At 32.3% G+C, this 25,563-nt stretch overlaps 1 protein-coding gene across 1 annotated transcript; it reads left to right on the top strand.

The window, feature by feature from the left end:
* Window positions 1-1,577: 1,577 nt before the first annotated feature.
* LOC122513925 (myosin-I heavy chain) lies at window positions 1,578-24,708 on the top strand. The gene is made up of 18 exons (XM_043630459.1): window positions 1,578-1,628; window positions 1,722-1,905; window positions 15,731-16,171; window positions 17,329-17,672; window positions 20,650-20,821; window positions 20,904-21,076; window positions 21,142-21,301; window positions 21,374-21,490; window positions 21,578-21,813; window positions 21,902-22,091; window positions 22,179-22,456; window positions 22,582-22,771; window positions 22,855-23,026; window positions 23,112-23,323; window positions 23,559-23,821; window positions 23,901-24,170; window positions 24,377-24,476; window positions 24,554-24,708. The coding sequence occupies exons 1-18, from the start codon at window positions 1,578-1,580 to the stop codon at window positions 24,706-24,708; spliced, it is 3,708 nt and encodes a 1,235-aa protein (XP_043486394.1).
* Window positions 24,709-25,563: the final 855 nt, after the last annotated feature.

The raw sequence follows: 25,563 nt of genomic DNA, 5'->3' as shown, positions 1-25,563 counted from the left end.
ATCATAGTCAAATTAGGGCTTGGATCTTTACCATTTTTTAGTCCTGTTTACTGTTAATTAAAAAATACAGAACGCCAGAACCCAAATCCTAAGTTCTATAACTTTCAATATTTTATTCTAAGAAGATAGATGGTTGAAATAAATGTATATTTTTAAGAATCTAGCTTTGGGCTAGGATACCTCAGACAATAAAACCATTTCGATCTGCCTCTCTCGACGTTTTCTACGCATTAAGTTAAGTGTACTCGTCGGCCAAGGGAACATAAATCACCTAAGAGGTGACTTTCGGAAGATAGAGATAAAGATCGCTCAACAATGATCCCCGCCTTCAGTTCTAGCCCTTTATTGTGTGCTTATTATATTTTTGTATATGTGTATGTATATATTCTGATGAATTGTATTTCTAAATATACAGGTATACACAGGTATACTCAGGTATACAGATAAATAGATGAAAGAAAACGAAGACCCTAAGTTATAGAATAAAACCTAGTAAGAGAGAAAAGAAGTAACTCCGATTAATCGTATAATTCGACACAATGCTTATTAACTTTTTAATCCTACTCTACAATAGTCATTGAACGTTGTTAATCATTGGCAACATTTGTTTAATTAGAATTACATATAAAATGTAATTTTACAACAAAAATTCAATACAATCTCTTCATAATTAAATACGATATCTTTTTTCAAACATTTAATTAGAATTTTGTTTCTAAACAGACCTAATTGTAATATTTCCTAGCAAAGCCAATATTTACACATTTCCAAAAAGTGATCTTTTTGAAGGGAATAAAAGCGAACTTAGCTGGCTGCGAGATGATGTTGTGGAAGAGGTAGAGAGTGGTCTGAAAGGGATTTAAGGTGGGGGTAGGGCGTAGGGGGGAGACAGGTCGAGGTGAGTCTAGGGTTCCAAGAGACTTCTCTACGGTCCGGTCCCGAGGACCAGTGGTACCCCCATCTTCTTCTCCTTCCACTTTTCTTTTTCTTTCTTTCTCTCTCTCTCTTTTTCTCCTGGAATTTACTATCCTTTTCCCTCCCACTCCTTCGGTGAGAGTGCCGTCTGGTGCTTTCCACCTAACTTACCTGCGAACGAGCAGGCTCTCGGAGCTCGCTGGCTATACTGCAATGCTGCTATAACGGCGAGTCACATGAGTTATTTCGAAGACACTTTAGAAGAGATAGGGCCCTAACGCCGAGCAACAAGCCGGGCTCCGAGCAACAATGACGCCCAGTCGAACGCGCTGCTGCTGCCTGTTTGTTAGTCGTTCTTCTCTGTGACTACGTGCGTGGCGTTCACCTCAACGAAGAAAGTTTGTTGTGTTCTTTTAATCTGCTTTTTTTTGGGATTTTTTTTTTCCCTACTTTTTTATTGAAAGAGTTCAAACATATGGGAAATAGTAAATAATTGAAATGATTTACTCGAAGTTTCTTAAATCGATTACGCCATTATTTACTTATTTTTAACAATTTCGAGAATTTTCCAACGAGATATGAGAGAAACCCTCAATATCGGCGGCTCAATTCTCTTTATTGTTCTTATTATCCCTTCTTTATTTATTCATTGAGGATCGAAAATGTGCGAGTGCGGTGAAGAGTGTGCCGAAGACACGAAGAATTCTCGGCTTGTATTGTTTATGGGTGATCTGTGAATTGGTATTGTTTGGTGGTTGCTGTTATTGTTGTTGTGATTATCGTTACTGGGTTTTTTATTCTCTTAGTGTACACGCTTGAAGCGTGTCACTGTGTTATTTCATCATCAAATCACGTTGTCAGCAAAAATTCTGGGAGAAATTGTGAGCTCAACGCCTGAGATGGCCACCCTCGGCCTCTCGAAGGTCTTCATACTGGACAAGTACTTTACAGAGTTGCAGAAGTTCTGGGAGACTGAGAAGAAGCTTCAAGGTACGGCACTGAGAATACGAAGGAAAGAAAGAGAGAGAGAGAAAGAGAAAGAGACAGAAAGAAAAAGAGAGAGTTCTTTGATTTTTTTCCAATATTTCAATGACCTTGCAAGAGAACTGGAAGGTCGATAATGTTTCTTCTGTTTCTTTTTTTTCTTTCTTTTCATCGTTAATTTTTATACTCGTTCGATCGACGAACTTTACAGGAACATCTCAGGATGACTCACAAAATTAAATTCCGTACAATCTCGTTCGAGGTAATGAACCTAATGAAAAATTCAACGTGTATAATGTCTCTTGTAATTAGATCTTTATCGATCTAATTCCCTGCGTCATTGCTGTATTACCAAACGAGTAATACTAACTCCGATGATCGGATTAGAAAAGGATTAGATCTTCTGGAATTAGATCTATAGATCGATAATCTTAATTGTCTGCCGTAGACATTGCCATGTCTGATTATTTAATTTATATACATACATACATATATGCATGTGTGTTGGTATCACCTTTTTTTTCTGTTAAAATATTGCGTGAATTTCTGACGATTTATTTGAGCTCGCAGTTTTCACAATTCTTTCGATTTTTCTAATACATTTGCAATTATATACGCTCGCACACATATACAAATAAAGTCGGTCATTAACTTTCTATGACAGAGACGAATTCGGTTTTTTAATAAAAAATTCATGTTCCTTTTCGTAAGCTATTAACCAATAGAAATGTATTATTATTTTACTCTTTTAAAACTTTCCTGCAATATTAATTAATTAGTAAAATTATATAAATAAAGAACAAGTAGAGAGTAGTGTAAGTAACATTTTAAAACACTATAATTAATAAATAAACATCGATAACATTCTAAAAAAAATTATTTTAATGCTTTTAAAATATACCTAAAAATAAATGTAGAAAACTAAAATGGCTGCTATAAGAATTAACCTATAAAAAAAACTCTATTTTATTTTTTGTATGTATTACAATCAAATAAATAATACATTAAGTTAACATTTCAATAACAATCAATGCTTTAAAACAAACGAATGCTATGAAAATTGGATAAGTAGAATATTATCAGAGGGATGAAAACTGTACATGAAATTAAAATGGCTGCTATAAAAGTTAACCTATAACAAAAACTCTATTTTACTTTTTGTATGTATTAGAATCAAATAAATAATACATTAAGTTAACATTTCAATAACTTTCAATGCTTTAAAACAAACGAATGCCATGAAAATTGGATAGGTTGGATATTATCAGAGGGATGAAAAATGTTCGCGTCACTATTTTTGAGGTTATCGAGATGAAAAGTAGGAGTTGATACGACGGATTCGGTGACGCATAACGATATTAACTCCTGGTCTTCCAACATCGCGTACCACCACCGCTTTGATAGAGACATTAGCCGCAATACGCGCAGCTCCGATCGCGTGGATCATCGAATTACACTTTCCTTTCGTGGTTAAACTATAGGGTTTATCATGGGACATACGATACACTGCTATTGAATTAATATAAAATCGTTTCGTTCTATATTCACGATAAAATACTTTACTATAAAAGAAAAGAAAAAAGAAAACAATGGAAAAAAAGTGTACTTGAATGAATATGTACAAAAAATAAATAATATTAATCTAATTATTATAAAATTAAATAATGAATGAGATTTATGTGTCGTTATCTCTTACAACAGCCACTTTTAGTTTTCTATATTTATCGTTAAGCACATTTTTTTTGAAAGCATCAATTTATTTCTCAGAATTTGTTAAACTTCAATCTTTTTTTTAATCACAGTTTTTAAGATTTTGATGACCATTATTTGTTTACTTATATACAATTTTGACAGTTAATTAACATTGATTGTTAGAACATTTAATTATACTTTACAAAATAGGATTTTAATGTTTGGATATACAACGAATTTAATTACCTACGATTTATTTAAATTTAATTTAAAAAAAAAAAGGATATTACACAGAAAATAAATTTAATTATATAAAATAAATTAGTACCGTAACAAAAGACGAGTTTAATTATCTGAAATAAAAAGAAAATATGTGTATACGTATATATATATATATATATATATATATGCATTACAGTGTGAATAAAAAACTCAATTTAATTATCCAAAACAAATGTAATTAACCGAAAAAGTAAAAAAAAGGGGAGAAAAATTTCTGATTCCAACGTTGGAAGTTAACGTACCCTAAATTCTTTTAGATTTCTTTTCATTTCTTTTTTTGTTGTTTCTTTTTTTTTCTTCTTTTTTTTTTTTTTTTCATTCACACCAAAGAAGAAGAAGAAGAAGAAGACGAAGAAGAAGCAGAAGAAGAAGAAGAAAAAGAAGACAGAGATTTATTCGCCGGTGGCCATTATAAAATTTGCCTAAGTTTTACGGCTGAGTCGTCGTCGTCGACCGACTTTCTCACCCTTTACACTTTACCTTTATCTTTCTAGCAACGTTTCTTTCGGTGCACCCTTCCTCCCTTTTACTTCTTCGTTCTTTTCAAGCGAAAAACGAGACGGCTCGCGTTTAAGGTTACAAGGTTATATGCTTCGGAAGACGTTCGAAAGTTTTCGTTTAAGTTTCAACCCCTTTTTCTTATTCTTTAGCGAGAATACAAATCTTTGTCTCTTTTTATTTCTCTTTCTATTTATCTGTCAATCTTACTGTTTCGTATTTCTTTTTTTATTTCTTTTTTTCCCCTTATCAAAGATTGAATTATTTTTCCTTATGAGAACAGTATCGATATAACGAAATAAATTCTCTAGAAAAGTTTCAAAGAGTACTTATGACGTTGGACAAAATTTTCAATTGTTTTCTCATTTACTTCTTCTGTTCATTCTGTTCATTTCTTTCGATATTATTATTTTTCTATATTTTCTTTTGATTTCTTTCTCATCTTGTATTTGATAAATAATAGATTTATAATAAATATCATCGGTTTATGTAACAAAGAAAGTTAGAAAGTTTAAGCAGGGCTTCTAAGTATTTTCAAATGTTAGGTAAATCGGTGAGAAAGCCATACATCTAATTTCCGTTATCAAGCAACACTTAGGGATTCCCTAAAGTCAACGAGTGGAGAAAATGAAAGGGAAATAAAAAGATAGAGAGAATTATTCAGAGTTACCGGCTTAAATACGAACGAACGGAATTCCAAAGAGGAAATTGATGAGGGTTACTTTGGGAAATAAAGTGATTATCTTATCTTTTTCAATAAAGATTCAAATAAAAATAATGTAATAAATAGTATAATGCTAATTTCTATATATATATATATTTTACAATTTCTTGCAATCGTGACAAATTTGATTAAATTTATTTTTATTTCAATTCTTATTTGTCTCTTAGTCAATTGTTTCATCCATAGAATTCGTAAAAAAAAATTAAATAAGAGAATTTATTTAAATACTAAATAAAATTAAACAGAATATAAAAAGAAGAACATTAAAAAAGATAATAAAATACGAGTGTAGCATTTGTCTCGAATCTTATTTTCGTTTATATAACTGAGAATATATATATACATACACATACATATACAGGGTTAGTCACGGAACGTAAAATATATATATATATATATACGTAAGAGTACAAATCATGATTTTCAACGAGGATGAAGTTTGTCGTCTCGACGTTAACGTAGTTTTCTTAAGGAAAATGCGTCATGGCGGTGGGGCATGCTTCGGTGGAAAACAAGAGACGATCTAACGCACGATATAACTCGATTCTTTCAAGCATCTTTGCATAATCGTGTACGCTGCAGCTTGCATCCATTCGAAGTTTTAACGAAGTCGTCACAAAGTAGTTATAAAGTAGTCATAAAGTCAACGTTACTTTGTCAGGAACAGTCTGCCGTTATCGTATCTTCTTTCTTTCTCTCTCTCTCTCTGTTTCTCTCTGTTTCTCTCTTCCTCTGAATCCCTCTCAATACACCACCCCTTTTCACGAATATTTATGCGCCCACGTCATCCACTTCCTCGAGCATCCTTCGAGCCGAAAGGAAATAAATATCGATGATATCCGATATACCTCTATCGCCACCACTCAAGCTGGCTTGAAAAGTTTGCGAAATAAACTCTTCTTATTGCTAGTTCAATCCTCCTTTACGTATATGTCTATGTTATATGCATGAATCTATGCATAGTATATGTATTTAGAAGGAGAGAGAAAGAGAGAGAGAGAGAGAAAGTATGAGTTTCTGTTTATCTATATGTATATATGTACACACATGTATAGATAAAGATATTAGAGTTGTCGTAATCTGGCCTCTAGAGGAATTTAGATGAGTGCACCCCATTTTTAGTTCAATTCTAAATAAATAACATTTGTTTGTTTTAATATTTTCTTCTTTATATTTTAATATTAAAAAGTATGTTTGAGGAGATATATACTTATATTTAAATAATATACAAATTATAAATGAGATCTTTAGTTGAATATAATAAGGGGATGCATTTATCAAAATTCTATCTGAGAACAAACTACGATCTCATTTTGTACGAACTTATTATTGAATAAAATGTAATATTTGAAAATGAATAATCTTCTTGAAGGTGTACCACTAAGCTATTAACGTTGTTGATGAACTAAATATTTCTGTTGCTTTATTCAAATATTAAATGTTGTACAGATTTAAACTATACTTATCGTTGAGATCTTTATATTTGTGTATCATCCTTTAGTTATGTTTATTCGTTTGTGCATCTCTGTTTATTTTTTCTTTTTTTTTCTCCTTGTTATTCTTTTTCAATTTTTGTTAGAATATATGTGTTAAAAAGAGAAGAAAGAGAGAGAGAGAGAGAGAGAGATTCTCTTTTCTACTACACAGCATCCAACATGCAATCCTTAGACTTAGATTTATGCGGGGCAACGGCCTAAGCGAGCAAACATTTCCACCGATCTCTAGCACAGCCTATGTCTAGTTCCCCCTTATCTATCTTCTGATTGGTACGCGAACGTACATGCAAGCTCGATTACAAACCCTACGATATCTACTATCTTCTCGAATACGAATTAATATTCCTACGTGGATGAATATCTATCGAAGGTGTCTAGAAAATGATCCTAATATTTATATTAATAAACAAACGATTTGTTTATTAATAATATTACAACAATATAATATATGTATATAAACCATTGAAAATTTCTTTATAATACTAATCCAACAATTTATACCAAATGAAAGAGATTACTCTCGTAAACATTTAACATTCTCTTAAAAAATAGATCAATCCAAAAATAATACTGTTAATAGAAAGTAAATATAATATAAATAACCATATTAATATATATATACAAAAACACATTATATTTCTAAACCAGTTTAAAGAAGTAGAAAACAAGACAAAAGAAAGGCTTCGTTTAAATAATCGTACGTTTAACAACACTTTCCATTACACTTGACTCATTAATGGAACTTTCACCGGGCATGATCGACGAGGCTATTTTTGTGAAGGTAATCATTTCTTTCAAGGACATACTGTATATACACATATATACACATTTTAATATAGGTGTATTAAATATGGGTACGTATTTTGTTAAAAGGATTCGTATGATCTCGTATAGCAAGGAAGAAGAGAGGAGAGCTTTCGCTTCCTCCCCCTCCTCCCCCTCCCCCTTATCGCTGTTCGACCCCTTCCATCTTCCAGCAGCTCCTTCCTTCTTTTCTCTTTTTTTTCTTCCCTTTACTTTTCTCTCCAACCATTTACTTTCGGCGTATAATTTCGATATGCAAATGCGAAACGTTTATCGTGATACGAGACATCGCGTGGCATCGATGTCGCATGCTCTTGTATGTGTTATATAGCATGTTCTAGAAGAGAAGAGAATACCTGGCTCGGAATATCTTGCTTTCTCTTCTCTCTTCTCTCTCTCTCTTTCTCTCTATTTCTCTTGCAGAGAGACTCGCGTATTTTCCAATTTCTTTGTCCCTCCAACCCCGTGTTATGCGACATGCACACCGTCGTCCTCGTTCTCGTCGTCTTCTTCTTCAGACTAGGCTAAATGTACGATGAAATTTCGTTTATAAGACAAACGTTGAACAAGATTATTCCTCGTTATATAACTTGAATGCTAACTCGATTGTCTGTATATTGTTTACAAGCTTTACGATGATTTTTTTTTTATTACTTTTATTGAGAAATTAGATTTAATACGACGAGAGAATTTGCGTAGTTTAATATACGAAGTAATTTTAACAATTAACTTTGTTTCGAGAATTTTGATTATTTTCAGTAATGTAATAATATAATAGTTATCTTAAAAATATAATAATAATGTGTGTTTAATGGAATATAGATGTGTATCTTTTTTAGTCGTCAAGTGGTCGGAACAATCGTATCAATGGAAATGCATTTTTATGTAATAAGTAATTAAATAATAATAATAAATAAAAAAGTCTGAGAGATAATGTATCTCAAAGTAATCACTTAATCGATTATTTATTTTGTCCGATAAATGTCAACTTTAAAACGAATACTTGCTAATATTCTAAACAATAATCAACTTTCGAGTGATCATTTATTAATCTATAAAAATTCAATTATTTTTTTTAAGGAATAATCCAAGAAAGAGAGAAAACTTGATTTCTCGATAATTCACATGAGATATTTTTAATTTCGAACAACCAACCATCGCGATAGAAGAGAACTCGATAAATGTATGTTTTAAATTAAACAGAAAACTTTAGGAAGCTTTCACAATTATATATAAACCATTATTATACGATGAGCACTGATATATTTACTTTTGTTATTGTTCATTATTTTTTTTTTTTTTTTTTTTTTTATTTTTCTCGATTCTTTTAATTCGAGAGTCGAAAAGACACGGCAACTCGACATTTATCCTACAGTAATATCGCGATGACTACGATATAATTATGGAAATTACAATGCAGCGTTATGGTAATGAGCTTTCCGGTGGGCGCGTTTATGTAGGTACTATCCAATGCGGATTTGGCATAGGAGTTAGAACTCGTAGGAGTACCAGCGTTTCTGCAGATTGTTTAGAAATCTCGCAGTACGGAACGTTTGTGTTGTCTTTCTCTCTTTCTCTCTCTCTCTCTCTCTCTCTCTCTCTCTTACTCTCCTTCTATCCTTAAGCATGTATTTGGTCGCCGTTATTCGAGCTTGTACTTCCTGCTTTGATAACGTGTCTCGTGCAAGGTCGTTACGGTAGTATTGCTATTTCATAGTCGGCATAACAGTTATTCAATTTTATAACAAACCGTTTTGGCGGGCAAAAAAATCATAATTGAATCTTTTTATACCGTTGATCAACAATTCTATTGTATCACCCTATATATTCAGTTGCTTCACACACACATACACACATATTCAATCTCTTTTCTGTATTATCTACAAAATTATTATTCTTATTATTATCATGATTTATACTAACACAATGAATATTCTTAAATTACAAAAATAAATTTATTTTAAATATATCGATATTTAATATAAATAATATCTTTCGAACCGTATCAAATCGTCACACATTGTATTTTTTCAAATGCCAATTAAATATACGACTAACAACAATTTTTGTGAATATGATGCATTTAATTTGAAATTTTTTCATGTTCTTACGAAATATATAAATCTTTTGGAAATTTTCGGAAAAAGTATTCTATGGAAAATGACAAACGAAGGGGGAGGGGGTAAGTGTGCGTGCGTGTGTCTGTGTGGGTGATGCTTAAAGGTATATAAAGGAAGATCGTCGTTGGGATTAACCCGCATCTGATTAGACTTCGAGGTCGTGTTGCATTGTGGGCCCACAGCTTCGACTCGAGTATCCCACCGCGTTTCTGCTTCTCTTTTTTACCAAGCCGATGCTCCTTTGTAGCCGTTCAAATGCAGCAGCAGCAGCAGCACCAGCACCAGCAAAGCTAGGGGAGACATAAAGCTGGTTTGTTTTCGCTCGAAAGGTCTTAAAAAAGGAACCTATCGACAATACATCGATGTCCTGCGAAACCCACATATTTATATATTGAATATAATTATTACAGTATATAGGGTAAAATACTTAAATAGGTGCAATTAACAATGTTTTGTTAATTTATTCAATATCAGATTTAGAAAATATATTTATTTATTTATTTAATAAATAAATAAATATATATATTTTTGGTATAAGTATGATTAATAATTTTAAAAATATTTTACCGTGTGTGTATTTTATTTACGAATAATAATCTAATTGTTTTCATTTAATCGAGTCACCCTATATACATTTTGAAAAAGGTATTATTTTCTCGAATATTCTTTGTTTATTTCAAATTACTTTATTATACTTATATTTTTTTAGAGTGAAGTATTTAACGAAAAAATGTAACTGTACATTTTAAAAAATAGGAAAATATTAGTGGGTGTTCTCGTTTCACCCTGTATATATTTGAGGGTTCTTAGAACCTAGTTTTCCTGGACTTCTCACGCAGTAGACACGTTTCAGAGCTTTTTTTTCCTTTTTGATGATCACCGTAAGATAAACTTGAGCCCACTGCGTAGGTGCGTTCTCCTTAATGGACCACTTTGCATTCGAATTGAATATTTTATTTTATTTTTTTTATTTTTTTTTATCTTGCGGTAGTTTTATTTTTTATTAACAATATCTCTTATTTGTTATTAAACATATTCTACAATTATTTAACATTAGTATTTTACTATTTATTCATATTTGTAAATTGTTCGTATTCTTGCAATGATAAAAATAAGATAATTTTTTCAATTAGCTAAATAAATCTGATTAAATTTTATCGAATGAAACAAAGAACAAGAATTTTTGACTGTAAGTAATATTAATAAATGAAATAATATCGACACATAAAATTAAAAACAAAGATAACAAATTTCTAAAATTATCGTCCAAAATAATTCTGTTTAAAATGATTTTTTTTAACTAATCAAATAACAATATTTTACATAAATTACAACTATGAGTAAATAAATAATTTTATATAATTATAAACATAAAATAATGATAAACTAGTACGTTTATATTATACCGAATTGGTTATAGACATTCAATGCCGTGAGAAAAGAATACGAAGACGTGGTTTTCTTCGAATAGCATTCGAAGGTACCTGTTCATTTTAATTCCCATAGCAGTAGGAGGACCTGAACGTATACCTGTTCCAAATTCTTTCTCTTTTCGTCTTCCTGCCCTTTCAGTTTCCTTTCTGTGGATTACATATACACACACATACATACATTCACACATATCCAATCAGATACACATACATAAACAGATGCTTACGAGCATGAACTATCAACTCATTCTCTCTTTTATCCCTCAAAGCTTTCGCTTGTGATCGATCATACTCTCGTTACGAAGGATCGGAAAATGAGGGATAACTCGATAGCAGCTTAACGAGTATATACGAGTGATTAAATGTTACGTCGGTCCGATTAAACTATTTACCTAATACGTCACGCTGTTCGGACATGTCCTAATAAATTAATTGCTTTGTATTGAATAAATTAATAGCTGCAAATAGGGGAACAAACAAAAATTCTAATCCCTACGTACTTCATTTAACTTATCAAAATAAACATTCAAATAAGATTCAATTTGTGTTTTAATATTAATTACCATTTAATTATACCGTTATTTATTGACGTTTTATTTGGTTGATTTTTTAAACAAAGGTATTTCGTTCGTGAAACAAGTTTCTTCGTATTTTAATGCAAAAGTTAAACGGTTATTCTTTTTCTTTTTTTTTCATATTTTTTATCTAACACCAGTTTGTATAATATTATCAATGACGTTAATACCAAGATATAGCAAACGTTTTGAAATAAGATATAGCAGTGGCACGATGATCCCATTGACATCGTTATACATTGGACGATACATTTTGTGGCTTATGCATAGGTGGCATCGGTTGGTCAGCCACCAAATCGAATCTCCACGTATGGTCTTCTGTTTATTTGATCTGCTTGTCGATCGACACGGATCGATATACACGAAATTCAAATATTATTGGTTATACATTTACGTGGTTTCGAACAGACCAATGTTTAAAAATCATTTGCATACATACTCTCAATCATATTATATCATTAACTAATTAGATTCTATTCATTTATGCTGCATTTAAATTCCTGACAATTTCTATATTGTAAATATTTATACTATTAATATTATTTTAATTTTAACTGATATGAAAATATTTTTCAATATTAATAAGCCTTCTAATTATTTCCAAAAGTTTCTCATTTATTTATAGAACAAGTTAACATATTTATTTTTTCTCGTTAATTGTAATTTGACATTTTAAATTTGATAAAAATAATATCTAAATCCATATATACCTCGTTAATTATTAACATGTAAAGGTGTGGTATATTTTTATTACAAAAAAGTAATCATAATTATTTGCTATTATTATTTTTGAGAAGATTTTCGAGAGAAGGATCTCATAAATGTTACTAAAGTTTCTCACTGATTTATCGAACAAGTACATGGTGAACGTGTTACGTAAACTTTTATTATACTCGTAAAGTTATTCGTTGGAGAGAATATTTATAAAAAAAAAAAAAAAAGAACCTTTTTATCATTCATAGATACGTTTTACATCGTCAGTCATGCATTATTATTATTTTTATTACTTTATTATTATTACATGAATATCGAAACGATCCCACGTTAAGAAAAATACGATATACAATGGTTGACTAGAGCAAAAAAATGTTAATAAAACATCTAGATAGTGTTGAGTTCTTGTTTCTATATTACGGTGTTAAATAACTTATTTTCAGATCCGAGAACCGGTTATATAACTGATCTCCTATCCGGAAGTCGTAACGTAACGAAAGCGGTTTGAACGAGAAGAGAATCATTGCACAAATTATCACGAACCGGTAAAACTTAGCTATCACAAAGTTTTGATGAAACTAGGACGAAGTACGAATAAGACGCATCGGAGTATTTCTGATTACTAAAGTTGACGAAAATATTTTCTTCGAGAAAATGAACTATTATTTCTTTCAATATCAATATCAATAATAAATAATTTTACGTATGTAAAAGCTGACTGATTAAAAAAGTAATTAAAAAGTTGTAGAAAAATGTATTTAACACGTTTAATGCCATAAAAGTTAACAATGACCGACAAAGGAATCAATTGATTATTTATAAATATCCTAATGACAGCTAATTAATATTTCAATGATCTATTAAATGCCTTCACTTTTATTCATCAACTTACAGTTAAATATATTACGACTAGAAATTTCTAATCAATAATTCTCATTGAAATCGAATAAGAATCTTAATTGCTTTAAAAAAAAAAAAAATAACATCGTAAAAATAATTAATCAGTATTTAAATATGATTTATTTTTTGTAAATATCTTCAACAAGATTAGAAATTTCCAGTTTAGTTAATCGAAAATGTCGTGAAAATATTTGTCTTAAAAATTAAAAGGAAAAATTATCTTTATATGGAAATGATTGAATAGATAAAGCTTAATAGTTAACAAAAAAAAAAAAATTACTCGATAAATATAAACTCAGAATGTCATAAAAAAATATGTCTTTTAAGATAAGAGATTATACTTAAGATTGACACGAAATATTTTTCGAGTCCTTTTTCGTATCCCTTATCTGGCAAACAGGAAAGGTAGCGACGTGAGATGTTAAAGGCATTGGGAAGTTGCTGCGTGGGGTGAAGATGAATGAAAATGGTCGAACGACTATGTCGATATACCTGAATAGAGGGAGTGCAAAGAAGGTAATCCAGAAGGGATGTTAACGTAGAAAAGAAGGGATAGGAGAATGGTCGATGGTCGTGGACGATAGTAAATCGTGTGCTTCTTTTTTTTCGTCCCTTATTTTCTCCTTTTTTTCGTCTAGATCGAATGGGAACAATGAGAAGGACCAATCGAAGGGTAGAAATTCTGAGGGATGATAATTGAACTTGATAAGAAAAAAAAAACTTGCTGATTACTGTCTTCCTTCCTCTTATATTTTTTCTCTCCCTCACCCTACCCCGCTTTTTCTCTTTCTCTCGGTTGATAAAAAAAGATAGTCGTTGACTCTGATTTTTGGAAAAAGAAATTTTAATTGACCTCTTTGTTTCATACATAATTTTGTCATTATTATATGTATATAAACAATTGGATTAATTGGATAAATTCAATTATTTTTGACAGCTTGGTTTATTATATTTTTATTAACACACACACACATTTTAATTATTATTTTTATTCGTTTATTTATCCTTCTCATTACTAAAATCGTTTTTAATTTATTATTCGTTGGTATTTGAATTTAATTGTGTTTTTTTTATGGAATATGCATTTTGAATTTCCTCAAAATTGTCATAAATCGGTGGTTTAATACGTTGCTAACATTTTTTCGAGACATTTTTTATCTTTATTATTTATTTTCTTTTTATAATTAACAGCACAGGATTATATACCTCTTGATAACAAAAATTGTATTTTATCTTTTTCTCTGTATCATTCTCTTTTTATTATTTTAACTGTACGAGCAGCAAGACTGTTAATGCGAAAGGTGGCTTCACGACCTTCCTCGAATCCCGTTAATCCGAGCTACAATACTGGTTAAATCAAAGTTGAATCATGCAAGAGTCATCTCCTGGTTCATGATTAGATTTCCTTTTCCTTTTCCTTTTTTCAAAAAAAATGAAATGAAATGTTTCCGCTCATTAAGACAGTGTATTCTAATCAGTATCATAATTATCCATCAATTTATTAAACATTTAAATAAAAATATGAAATTGTTCAAATATCAATATTGTAATACTTATGATACATATTAAACATTATCATACATACGTGTGTGTGTATGCATACAACTATCAATTTAAATATAAATTTTTTATTTCGATTGTTAATCTCTTATCCATGTCACAATGAATGAAATATTTATTTATTTGTAAGAGATAAAGTGTCATTAACTCGGCTATGACTTTCCAAATCAGATAATTTATGCGTGTAATAAAAGGTAGAATTAAACTCGCGTTCAGAATATTTCGTACATGTATCATATCAGTATTAGTTATATTTTTAAAAACAAAAAACTAGATTAAATATCTCTGATAAAGCCGTGCGTCAGGACTCGTATTTTTCTATAACAAATATAATTTTATTTTATTTTATTTTTTTCGCGTTTTAAAATTAAGATCAATAAATAGGATATAGGTGTTTCGTAAGAGATCAATAAATATATATATTGACGAATATTTTTAAATGACTAAGGTACCCCGTTTATAACTGGTCTTACAAATATATAAGAACAAGAAGGTATGCTAATGTTCGAATACTTTCCTAAGTCCAATATGACATGGGTTGTTGTCTACTGTTAGTAGACGCTTAGAATAAATTTCTAAATGCTCCTTTGCAGAACGTGTTTCGCGTAAACCAGTTTTCTGGTCAATACATTAACGACAGGAAGAGGAGAAGGAGGAGGAGGAGGATAACAACTTTTTACTGGCCTACTTTTCTTTTCAAAAGGATTTTTTAAATCGAACAACAACAACAACAAAAGAAAAGCAAAAATAGAAAATATATACATTTAATGAGAGATTAGAACTATGAAAGAGAATTTAAATTTATAATCGCGTAGTTAGATCGAACGGAATATACTTAACGTTAACCTTCTCTTTCTGTCGGATATTTTCTTAACAAGGTCACGAGTCCGTAGACCTTTTGAGTGTAAAATACTATCGTAACTGAAATTAGTTTGGAAAAACAAAAAAAGAGAGAAGAAAAAAAATCAATTCATTGAGTATTTTATTTACGCGATCGAGATGATTAATAATTCGTTCCTGTTTGCTTTCATTACAGATGCTTCGTCCTCGAACGAAGCTGTACACCTACAGCAACGTCTAAAGAGCCTGAGCACGGAACTGGTGACCCTGAGGAACCGGCTACATGTAAGCCAACCTCCAAACGGTGGTTCAGTGCCGTCACCAGGAACGCAAGGTGCCCTGTCGAAAAATCCTGAGAAGGGTACTTCTGTTGTTGGTGTTGGTGTTAATAACAACACTGGTAGTGGTGGTACTGGTAATGGTGCACCTTCCTCGCCAGCACCAGCCGTACCACCAAGGACCAGCTTACCACCTGCATTCACGGTATCCCATGGAATCGGCCATCCGAATGGTCACTCGTCCAACCATTCCACCAGTCACACGCTCACGGCATCCGCGATCGTTCATCCTCACGTCAATCACGCCTCTACGAACACACTCAGCCACAACGCCACTGTTGCGAATAATTTCATATCTGGTTAGTATGGTCGAACTAATCTTCTCCGATAATTCACTGCTATGCTTGGATATTATTAACGAGTTAACATACGCCCATATGAATTTAACTTATTTTTTTTTCTAGAATTCTAATTATATAACTACACGTAATTATTACGTCCTATTAAATAGTTTTCTTTTCTTTTCTTTTTGTTTCAGTACAATTTTACTATACATATGCATATATATATATATATATTCCCATGGAAAAGTAAACAAAATTATTACAAGAAAATATATAATTCTTTATGTTGAAAAAAATGTATCTATTATATATGCTTGTCAAGCAGCATGGCATGTTAAAAAATTGTTACAACCTTTAAAGAGGTTGGATTGAAAAATGTAAATCGACGAGTATCAAAAATAGGAAAAATAAATCGTCGTGTCGATTAACTGAACTTTAATAAAGCGGAAGGGAAAGGTATCAATATTGCAAATATTTTCAAGTAAAGAATCTCGTAGATTGAACCTATATCGAAAGTGATCGATTTTCGTCGTCATAGGGTATAAAGACACCGATATATACAAGCACGCGTGTTAGATAGTTATACATATATCTAGGGAAGAGATGGGATTGTGGGAGGAGGGAGAGTGGGTGTGTGTCGCGACACGGGACGTCCATCTACTCGCTCGTCCGAGTTAACGTTAAATCCTCGTGTAACACGTAATATCCTCGTTTCTCCGTTAATACGCCTCCGCTAATGGACCATTTCCCATCAGTGTAATATCTTCGATCGTAATCGTTTTTAAAACAAAAAAAAATGAAATAAAAAAAACAAAAATAAAAATCTCAATAAAAAAATATGACGAGATACACGTAACTAAAACATACTTTCGCATATTTCTATTTTAATAGTAGTAATATAAAATTAATCAAAACTAAACTTAAGTGACATTTTATCTGTTTTCCTGTATGAGGACATTAAATACTTTTTTTTCTCACTCTAACTACGAAATATTTGTTTGAAAGTAATTTTTGAAAATAATTAATATTATGAAAGTTATTAAAATTATATCGGTTAAATAACTACCACCCTGTATAGTATTTACAACTTTGATAATCCATGTTCTCATACCATCATTCGTTTGATAATAAAATCATTGAAAATAATTGATCCGAAATTTTCTTATTGTTAGGATGGGACAGTTGTGATGGGATATTGAAGTATAATGGTAACGTTGGATGGTTAGATTTAGATCCAACGAAGCGGCACAACGGCGTGTCGGATGATGGTATAGTATCTTGCGTGACAGCCCTTGGTTGCCTACGATCACCCCCAATCTCCAGTATTATCGCCGACGTGAAGAACGCTAAGAGTAATCAAGGCCAGCATCGATGTCTCCCAAAAGCTACCACACCAACCACCACTGGTCCTCCGACCTCCACGGCCTTGGACGATCTCATTCATTTACCCGGACCTCTCACGGAGGACGCGGTACTCAAATGCCTCCAGGCTCGTTTTTGTGCTAAACAATATCACGTAAGTCTTCAATTTTGATTATCCAATTCGAGAACAAACGAGTATTATATTTAAATGATAAACGTAATCGGTAATTATTATTGCAATATTTTAACCGATTCGAATAATAGAAATATTTATTTCTTTTTAATTAATACACAAATGATAGTTATTGTTATTTTATATCTATTTAGTAAGGTACTATTGTATGATCAGTTGATCCTTGATGTCGTTGATACTTTTATTCAAAAACATCGCTACATTTTTCTGCCTCGATTTCCTGTTATTTTTAATAAAAATAGAAATATTCATTGATATGGAAAAAAATGGATCAAAATTATTGGATAAATTCTCCATTACGTGTTGAAGTATTGAACGTATTACACTAGAATGATTGAAATACGATAGGTTGTTATCTTGATTGGTTAAACTAAATCAAAATTGCAAGATATTCATTATTACTTGTACCGGTCAAGCACAAATTTCAAAACTTTTTTTGATAATATGACATAAAAAGAAAAAAATAAAAACAATTCATATCGAAAACAGATGTGTAATTAAATCAAATACAGATTACTTGGAAGTTTTCGTTGCAAAATTTGTATAGAATTAAAGTCAATTAAAATGACACCCGTAATCAAATAGGATTAATAGAAGACGTAATACAAAAAAGTATAAGATAATTTTGTTCATAGCATAGATACTTGATTAAAGTAAAAATTTAATTTGTTAAATGCGCGACGATTTATTGAAATGAAACTTAAAACAAATACTGGATAAACGAAAAAAGATTTCCTGTTAGTTTATACGGGGCCCCTTAATCTGAAACCCTTCAGGCTGTTTTTACACGGTTATATGTAGGAGCTCACGATTGCATGCACGCACGAGCTCTGGCGCTGTTCTTCGTTGGAATGCAAGTGGAGCAAAAGGGTGGGGAACTCAACTGGTACTCACACATGAGCGTACGCACGATTTCAACGCTTGTATACGCGTCGATAAAGCAACGCTGAGAATTCACCCTGTCCCTTCACACGTGCTGGCCCACGCACAGGTGGCAAGCTCGCATTCCTTTCGAACGCTTCGCCATTCACACTCTGTTGATTCCCTTTCCAACCTTTTCCGCATTTCTTCCTTTGCTTCCTGACTTTTTTTAAATACTATATTTACCATTAGGGTGATGTACCTAATTACAACTGTTCTATAATACAATCACTCAGATAAACTATACGTTAATTAATATTTCGTTCTTTATAAATTCATTAACCGGTTTTTGATAAAACCAAAATATTATCAAATAAGATAAATTAGTAATTTTATAAATGTTCATATCAAAAATAGATGAAAATATCATATGTCTAAACTTAGATTTAGACAGTATAGATCTTTCTCCTGTTGGTATTAATTTTAAAATGACGAAATTAGCACGAGGTTACTTTCCAAATATAGAATTCAATATTATAAAGGCAGGAGAGATCCAATTAATTCGAAACGTCTAACCGTTAAATCATCATCGAGCCTATTCTCAATCGGTTTTCTCAAGAAACGTGAACGATCTCCATCGGTCGGTGTTTGCGAGGAAACCGATGGAAAAAACAGACAGTTTCTCAATAGGTCATTCAAAAGAGAGGAAACATCGTCGAAAGGTAGACTACGCCTTTAGTTTACAAAAACTCGATAGCGTTCACCCAATTGCGAGAGAAACGGTTACTCCCTAATTGGTGGCAACCGGATAGCCACTCTTTCTTTTATTCTTTTCGTCATCGATAAGAAAAAGTTTGATCATTCAACTGAAACGAGTAACAACCAGCACCGACATCAAAAGAACACATTTTATGTGTCGATGTAAAACATTAATAGAACATGCACTATTATGTTTAGAAAATGATGTAAGAGTTTATGATTTTTGTTCATCTTAAATGATCAGACAGTATCTCATTTTCTTTGCATTGTATTTTCATTTTCTTTTTTTGAAAATAAAAATGCTATTTGGTCATCAGCCCAACTTGCATACACATATTCTCAGTTGTGTGTGTGTGTGTGTAATCTGTTTACGGGCTCTTAAGTTAGGCTTCTTTCCAATTCCCCTTTTTTCTCATCTCCCCTCATTCTTTTCAAGATATTCGATGGCCCCCGACACCAGACCGGTTCTCTCTTTCTCCCCATCCACTTTTTCGTCCCTTTTTTATTTTTTTTTAACTTTTTTCTTTGCTCTCTGTGTGCCGCTTTACCTTCTCTAGCAGACTTCTAATAACAATCAAGCTCATCGGACCCTCGCGGTCCTGAGTCTTCATCCTGTGCCCCGCCTTCTACACCTTCCTACCTTCTTTCTTTTCCTTCGGTCTTTTACGTGCCCAGCTCTTTCCCATATTTCATTTGGACGTCCCATCTGTCCCAATTTTTAAGGACTTGGTACGTGATTTTTCACTTTTATTCGAACATACCTTACATTCTCTCTAAGTTTGGTAATATTACTGATGTGAGTTTAAGAAAATAAATATGTTTCGTAAAAAACATCATCTTAGATCGATGTACTTACAAACTAAGCTTGTATATCTCTTTCCTGCTGTATTAATCGCTGTTGCTAAGGCTGTTTAAACATTATTGCGTTACTTTGATTCGTCTTGCTCCGATTCAGTCATTGAGACGTGAACAAAAATATTGTACTTTATGTAGGTGATAGAGTCATGAATGATTTATATAAGTGCACTGGAACATATGTCGAGTACAAGATATATATATATATAGAAATTTATGCTGTAATGCTCGTTATCGAGATCTATACAGTGTCCACATTTTACGATATCATTGCGTAAACGTTGTTATAAATATTTTATGAAACCTTTAAGAGATAAGTATTACTCACTGATTAAATCACTCGAAGAATTTGTATCTTGGGAAATATGAAAATTTCCAAAAATACAAAATTTGAGTATTTATTTACTGCCTTTCGAAATTATTTAATATTCAGTAATTTGAAAATTTGATATACTAAATGTAGACAAACGTGGGTCCTATCTTGGTCAGCATCAATCCCTATACGGATGTTGGAAATCCCTTGACCTTGACGAGTACCAGGGCCGTACCATTAGCGCCACAATTGAACAGGGTCGTTCAGGAAGCCGTAAGGCAACAATCAGAAACTGGCTATCCACAAGCGATAATACTTTCTGGTAAAAAAAAACAACATCGAATTGAAAAGTTTGGAGTCAGTTACAGTTAGGAGTTAGTCATCTTTGAATGAATTTTCTTTAGGAACGAGCGGATCCGGGAAAACGTATGCCTCAATGTTATTACTTCGGCAACTTTTCGACGTAGCTGGCGGTGGCCCGGAAACAGACGCTTTTAAACATCTGGCAGCTGCATTCACGGTTCTTAGATCTTTGGGATCTGCTAAAACTGCCACGAACTCGGAAAGTTCGAGAATAGTGAGTTATTAATGCGATCACGAGAAGAAAATTGAACAACTTTAATGTGACATTACTTTTCTCAGGGTCACTTCATCGAGGTACAAGTTACCGACGGGGCATTGTACAGAACGAAAATTCATTGCTATTTCTTGGATCAGACTAGAGTGATCCGACCATTACCAGATGAGAAAAATTATCATATATTTTATCAGATGTTGGCTGGATTGTCTCACGAAGAAAGAGGTTGTTATTGTGTTTCTGAAACGTCACTCGATTTTATCTACATTTTCTTTTACCAACCATTTCGTTTTATAGTGAAACTCAATTTGGAGGGATATAATCTTAAAAATTTGAGGTACTTACAAAACGGTGATACTCGACAGGACGAAGCCGAAGATGCGATAAGATTTCAAGCTTGGAAAGCATGTTTGGGTAAGTGTAGGGAACAAAAACAGTTATCTTCAAAGGGCTCGAACACATCCAGCTAAGAAATCTATTTATTTCTCTTTGTCGTTTTAGGTGTTCTCGGTATACCTTTCCTCGATGTTGTAAGAGTACTAGCTGCAGTGTTGATTCTCGGTAACGTGGGATTCACCGACGGACCTGGTGTTGAGGTTGGTGTAATCGGAGAAAATGAACTCGCTTCAGTGGCTGCACTTTTGGGGGTTCCACCACCTGCTCTTCTCAGAGGTCTTACTTCGAGAACCCACAATGCTCGAGGACAACTGGTTAAATCGGTTTGCGATGCAAACATGGTACAGTTATATTTCTTTACTTATCTTTTTATTTGCCCAACTATGAACCAACTCTTATATATACTTCTACACCAATTTATTAATATAGTCAAACATGACGAGAGATTCCCTGGCCAAAGCTCTTTATTGTCGCACCGTAGCAACCATTGTCAGAAGAGCTAATAGTTTAAAAAGATTAGGATCAACACTCGGAACTCTTTCATCCGATTCTAACGAGTCTGTTCACAATCAAGCCGAAGTCACCAGCCAGCATGCCTCCACTATCGGCAGCTCTGCTGGTATGAAAACTTTATCAAATTATATTTATATCAAGTAAAGAACTAATAATTTTGAACTTTCCGTGTACACATCCATGTTACTGTTAGGTGGGACAGGTTCAAGGAGCATGACAGCTTTAAATAATGCCGTGAGACATGCCACAGATGGTTTTATAGGAATTTTAGATATGTTCGGATTCGAAGATCCCAAACCAAGTCAATTGGAACACCTTTGTATAAATCTCTGTGCCGAGACTATGCAACATTTTTATAACACACACATATTTAAAAGTTCTATCGAAAGTTGCCGCGATGAAGGTATTAGGTGTGACGTTGAGGTGGATTATGTTGACAATGTACCTTGTATCGATCTCATTTCTTCTTTGGTGAGTACAAAAATCTAACTTTTATAAAAAATAGCGATACTTTGTTATTTGTTATGTAAATTCTAACCATGTTTTTGATTTAATATTGTAATTGGTTATTTTTATAAATTTATCGATCTTTTCAGCGAACCGGTCTGCTCAGTATGTTGGACGTAGAATGTTCAATACGTGGTACTGCGGAAAGTTACGTAGCTAAGGTGAAAGTTCAACACAAGCAAAATCCTCGACTCTTCGAACCTAGACCAGTAGATTGTAGATCTTTCGGGATTCAACATTTTGCTGGCAGAGTCACGTACGATGCATCAGACTTTTTAGGTAAGCAAAAACCATATGTTTTATTTCTCTTTTACAAAATCGACATTTTCAAATTAGTAATAAAATGTGATGTATTTTTAAAGACACCAACAAGGATGTTGTTCCCGATGATTTAGTCGCAGTATTTTACAAACATACTTGCAGTTTTGGTTTCGCTACTCATTTGTTTGGCAGTGAACTGAAAGCTTTGTACGCAAATGATACGGTTCCGAGAGGTGTCAGTTTTAGGATATCACCGACTTCCCATACGGATCTGTAAGACAATTGTCTTTACCTTCTAAATTTAAAAATCAAATATATACAAGTATATGTGTAACAGAAATATCATGAATGTTCTCAGTTTAAACGGGGATGAACCAATTTCAACGTTAACTCAAGATTTTCACACGAGGTTGGACAATCTGTTGAGAACTTTGGTTCATGCTAGGCCGCATTTTGTTAGATGCATCAGAAGCAATGGGACTGAAACTCCTATGCATTTGGATAGAGGTGTAGCGATGAGGCAAATACGTTCTCTGCAAGTTCTTGAAACTGTTAATTTAATGGCTGGTGGTACGTAGATTATCATGAACACTTATAGTTTGCTAATTTAATAATACTATAACTTCATAATTAATTTAATGATTGTCAATGTATAAGTAAATCTCAGTTATGGGATTATTCAAGTCTTAAAAGATGTTCCTTGTTTTATTTGAATCTTATAAAGATAATAATTTGTAGCTAATGATCTCGGAATGATCTTAAGAAAAAATACAATTAAAAATAAATCCACCTTTTTATTGATCAGGTTATCCGCATAGGATGAGATTCAAGGCGTTTAACGCGAGGTACAGATTGATCGCACCTTTCAAACAGCTACGTCGTGCTGAAGAACAAGCTGTCGAGGATACCAAACTTATTTTACAGAATGCCCAACAATTGAAAAATAAATTTGGAGCTAGTACTAGTTGGGCACTCGGAAAGAGACACATTTTCCTTAGCGAGGGTATTCGTCAACAGCTTGAGTGCTTACGTTCGGAAACAAGAAGGAAAGCTGCTACGGTTATCCAGGTAATTCAATGTTAAGTCTAACCTTTTTTATTCTTTTCTTTTGATATTATTTTTAAAGAAATAATATTTTGTTGATTAGACTACGTGGAGAGGTTGGAGAGTACGAAGAAGATGGCCATTAAGAAGAACGATGTGTGTGTCAACGGTCATTGGTCAGAAAAAACTTCAACAAGCAACAACTGGTAATACGGGAACCGTTCAAAGAAATGTTACAACTGGAACAGGAACTGGAACTGGTACTCGTCCTAGACCACAACCAATTGCTGGAACACCTCCGCCAGATCCTTCGGAAAAATGTGCCGATCAAAAAATGATTCAGCAAACTTGTACACTTTTTGGACTTGATTTGGTATATAATTCAAAATATTACACAATTTTATAAGATTTATATTTATGGTGAATATTTTTCATCAAAGAATTGGGTTTAACATTTTTACTAACACTCTTGAAATATATAATTTTGTTTCTATTAATATAACTATTCGAACTTGCTAAAACAAATTTTATAGATTTGTAAACTTTTGTATAATATAATTGTATTTTATTTTGCTAAAGGAACGTCCACCACCATTACCACCAAGTAGATCTTACACTGTGGCTGGTAATACAAAAATAGGATATCCTCAAACGAGGATCATGCAGATGCCTTTCCCAGGTAAGGAAAGACAAAAAAAGAAATCTAAAGAACAAAGTCGTTGGCATGTCTTCTACCGATTTATAAACCCATTTCAGAAGAAGGGGAAGGAGAAGTAGTGTTATTGAAAGGTGAAACGGTGTTAGTCGTTGGAGCATCTCCGAGACGAGGACATCTTTTAGTAGAACATAACAATACTACATTACACGTGCCGTATCAATTCATGGAATTGAAACATAACAATCACGTTTAATAATGTATTCGTTTATGATTTTAATCCCTCAACTTATAATATTTCAACAATTTATTTTATAAACTTGTCAACATTTGTCTTAAGCTTTTATCAGCTACATTTGATCAATTTTTAATTTTTATTTCATAATTTTCTATTGTTTGTTCATCATAAAGAATATTAATAATATTTCAGATAGTACAAATAAGTAATGAAAAATATAAAAGAAAGTTTATCCTATTGAAATGTTTGCCTAAAAGGACAATGAACTTCTAATTAATTTCACCGAGCAAGTATAAGGTCATTGAAACAGTGCTCTTATCGCTTGTTTAAGACAGAAGGTACTGATTAGTCTGAAACATAAGTACACTTCCATACTGCCTCGAAACCACGTTTGTCTTCCATGTAGATAAGTACACGACACATATAATACACAGAAATACTTGGCTGCGTTAGTACGTAGGCGTGTGCGTGTACGTGTTTGTATACCGAAATAATAGATTAGCATATTTCTTAGTTGCGTTAAGTAATTTAATTATTAGGGATTCGTTATATTCAAAAAAAAAATCGATTTACATCATTAGAATATCATATAACCGTTATACAAGGTGTTTCATTTAATACGACGTATTTAATTAATTTTCTTTGGTGTTTTTAATGGTAGGAAAAAACTAGCTTGGAAGATGTTGTTTGTTTTAATCAGTCGAATATTTTTATCGGACTGTCGTAATTTTGAAGATTTCAAAATCATCACTGATTTTTTACAGACAACAAAATTAAAGCAATAAATTGTAATACTATGATTTTTATATAATTTTGAAAAGATGAACAAAAATAATTTTATATTTTTTGGTATAATCACTCATGAAGTGTTAT

This window comes from Polistes fuscatus, unplaced genomic scaffold, assembly GCF_010416935.1.
Source record: "Polistes fuscatus isolate 324 unplaced genomic scaffold, CU_Pfus_HIC Scaffold13, whole genome shotgun sequence".
Lineage (NCBI taxonomy): Eukaryota > Metazoa > Arthropoda > Insecta > Hymenoptera > Vespidae > Polistes > Polistes fuscatus.
Note: the sequence above shows the minus strand (reverse complement) of the source record. Positions and strands in the feature narration are given on the sequence as shown.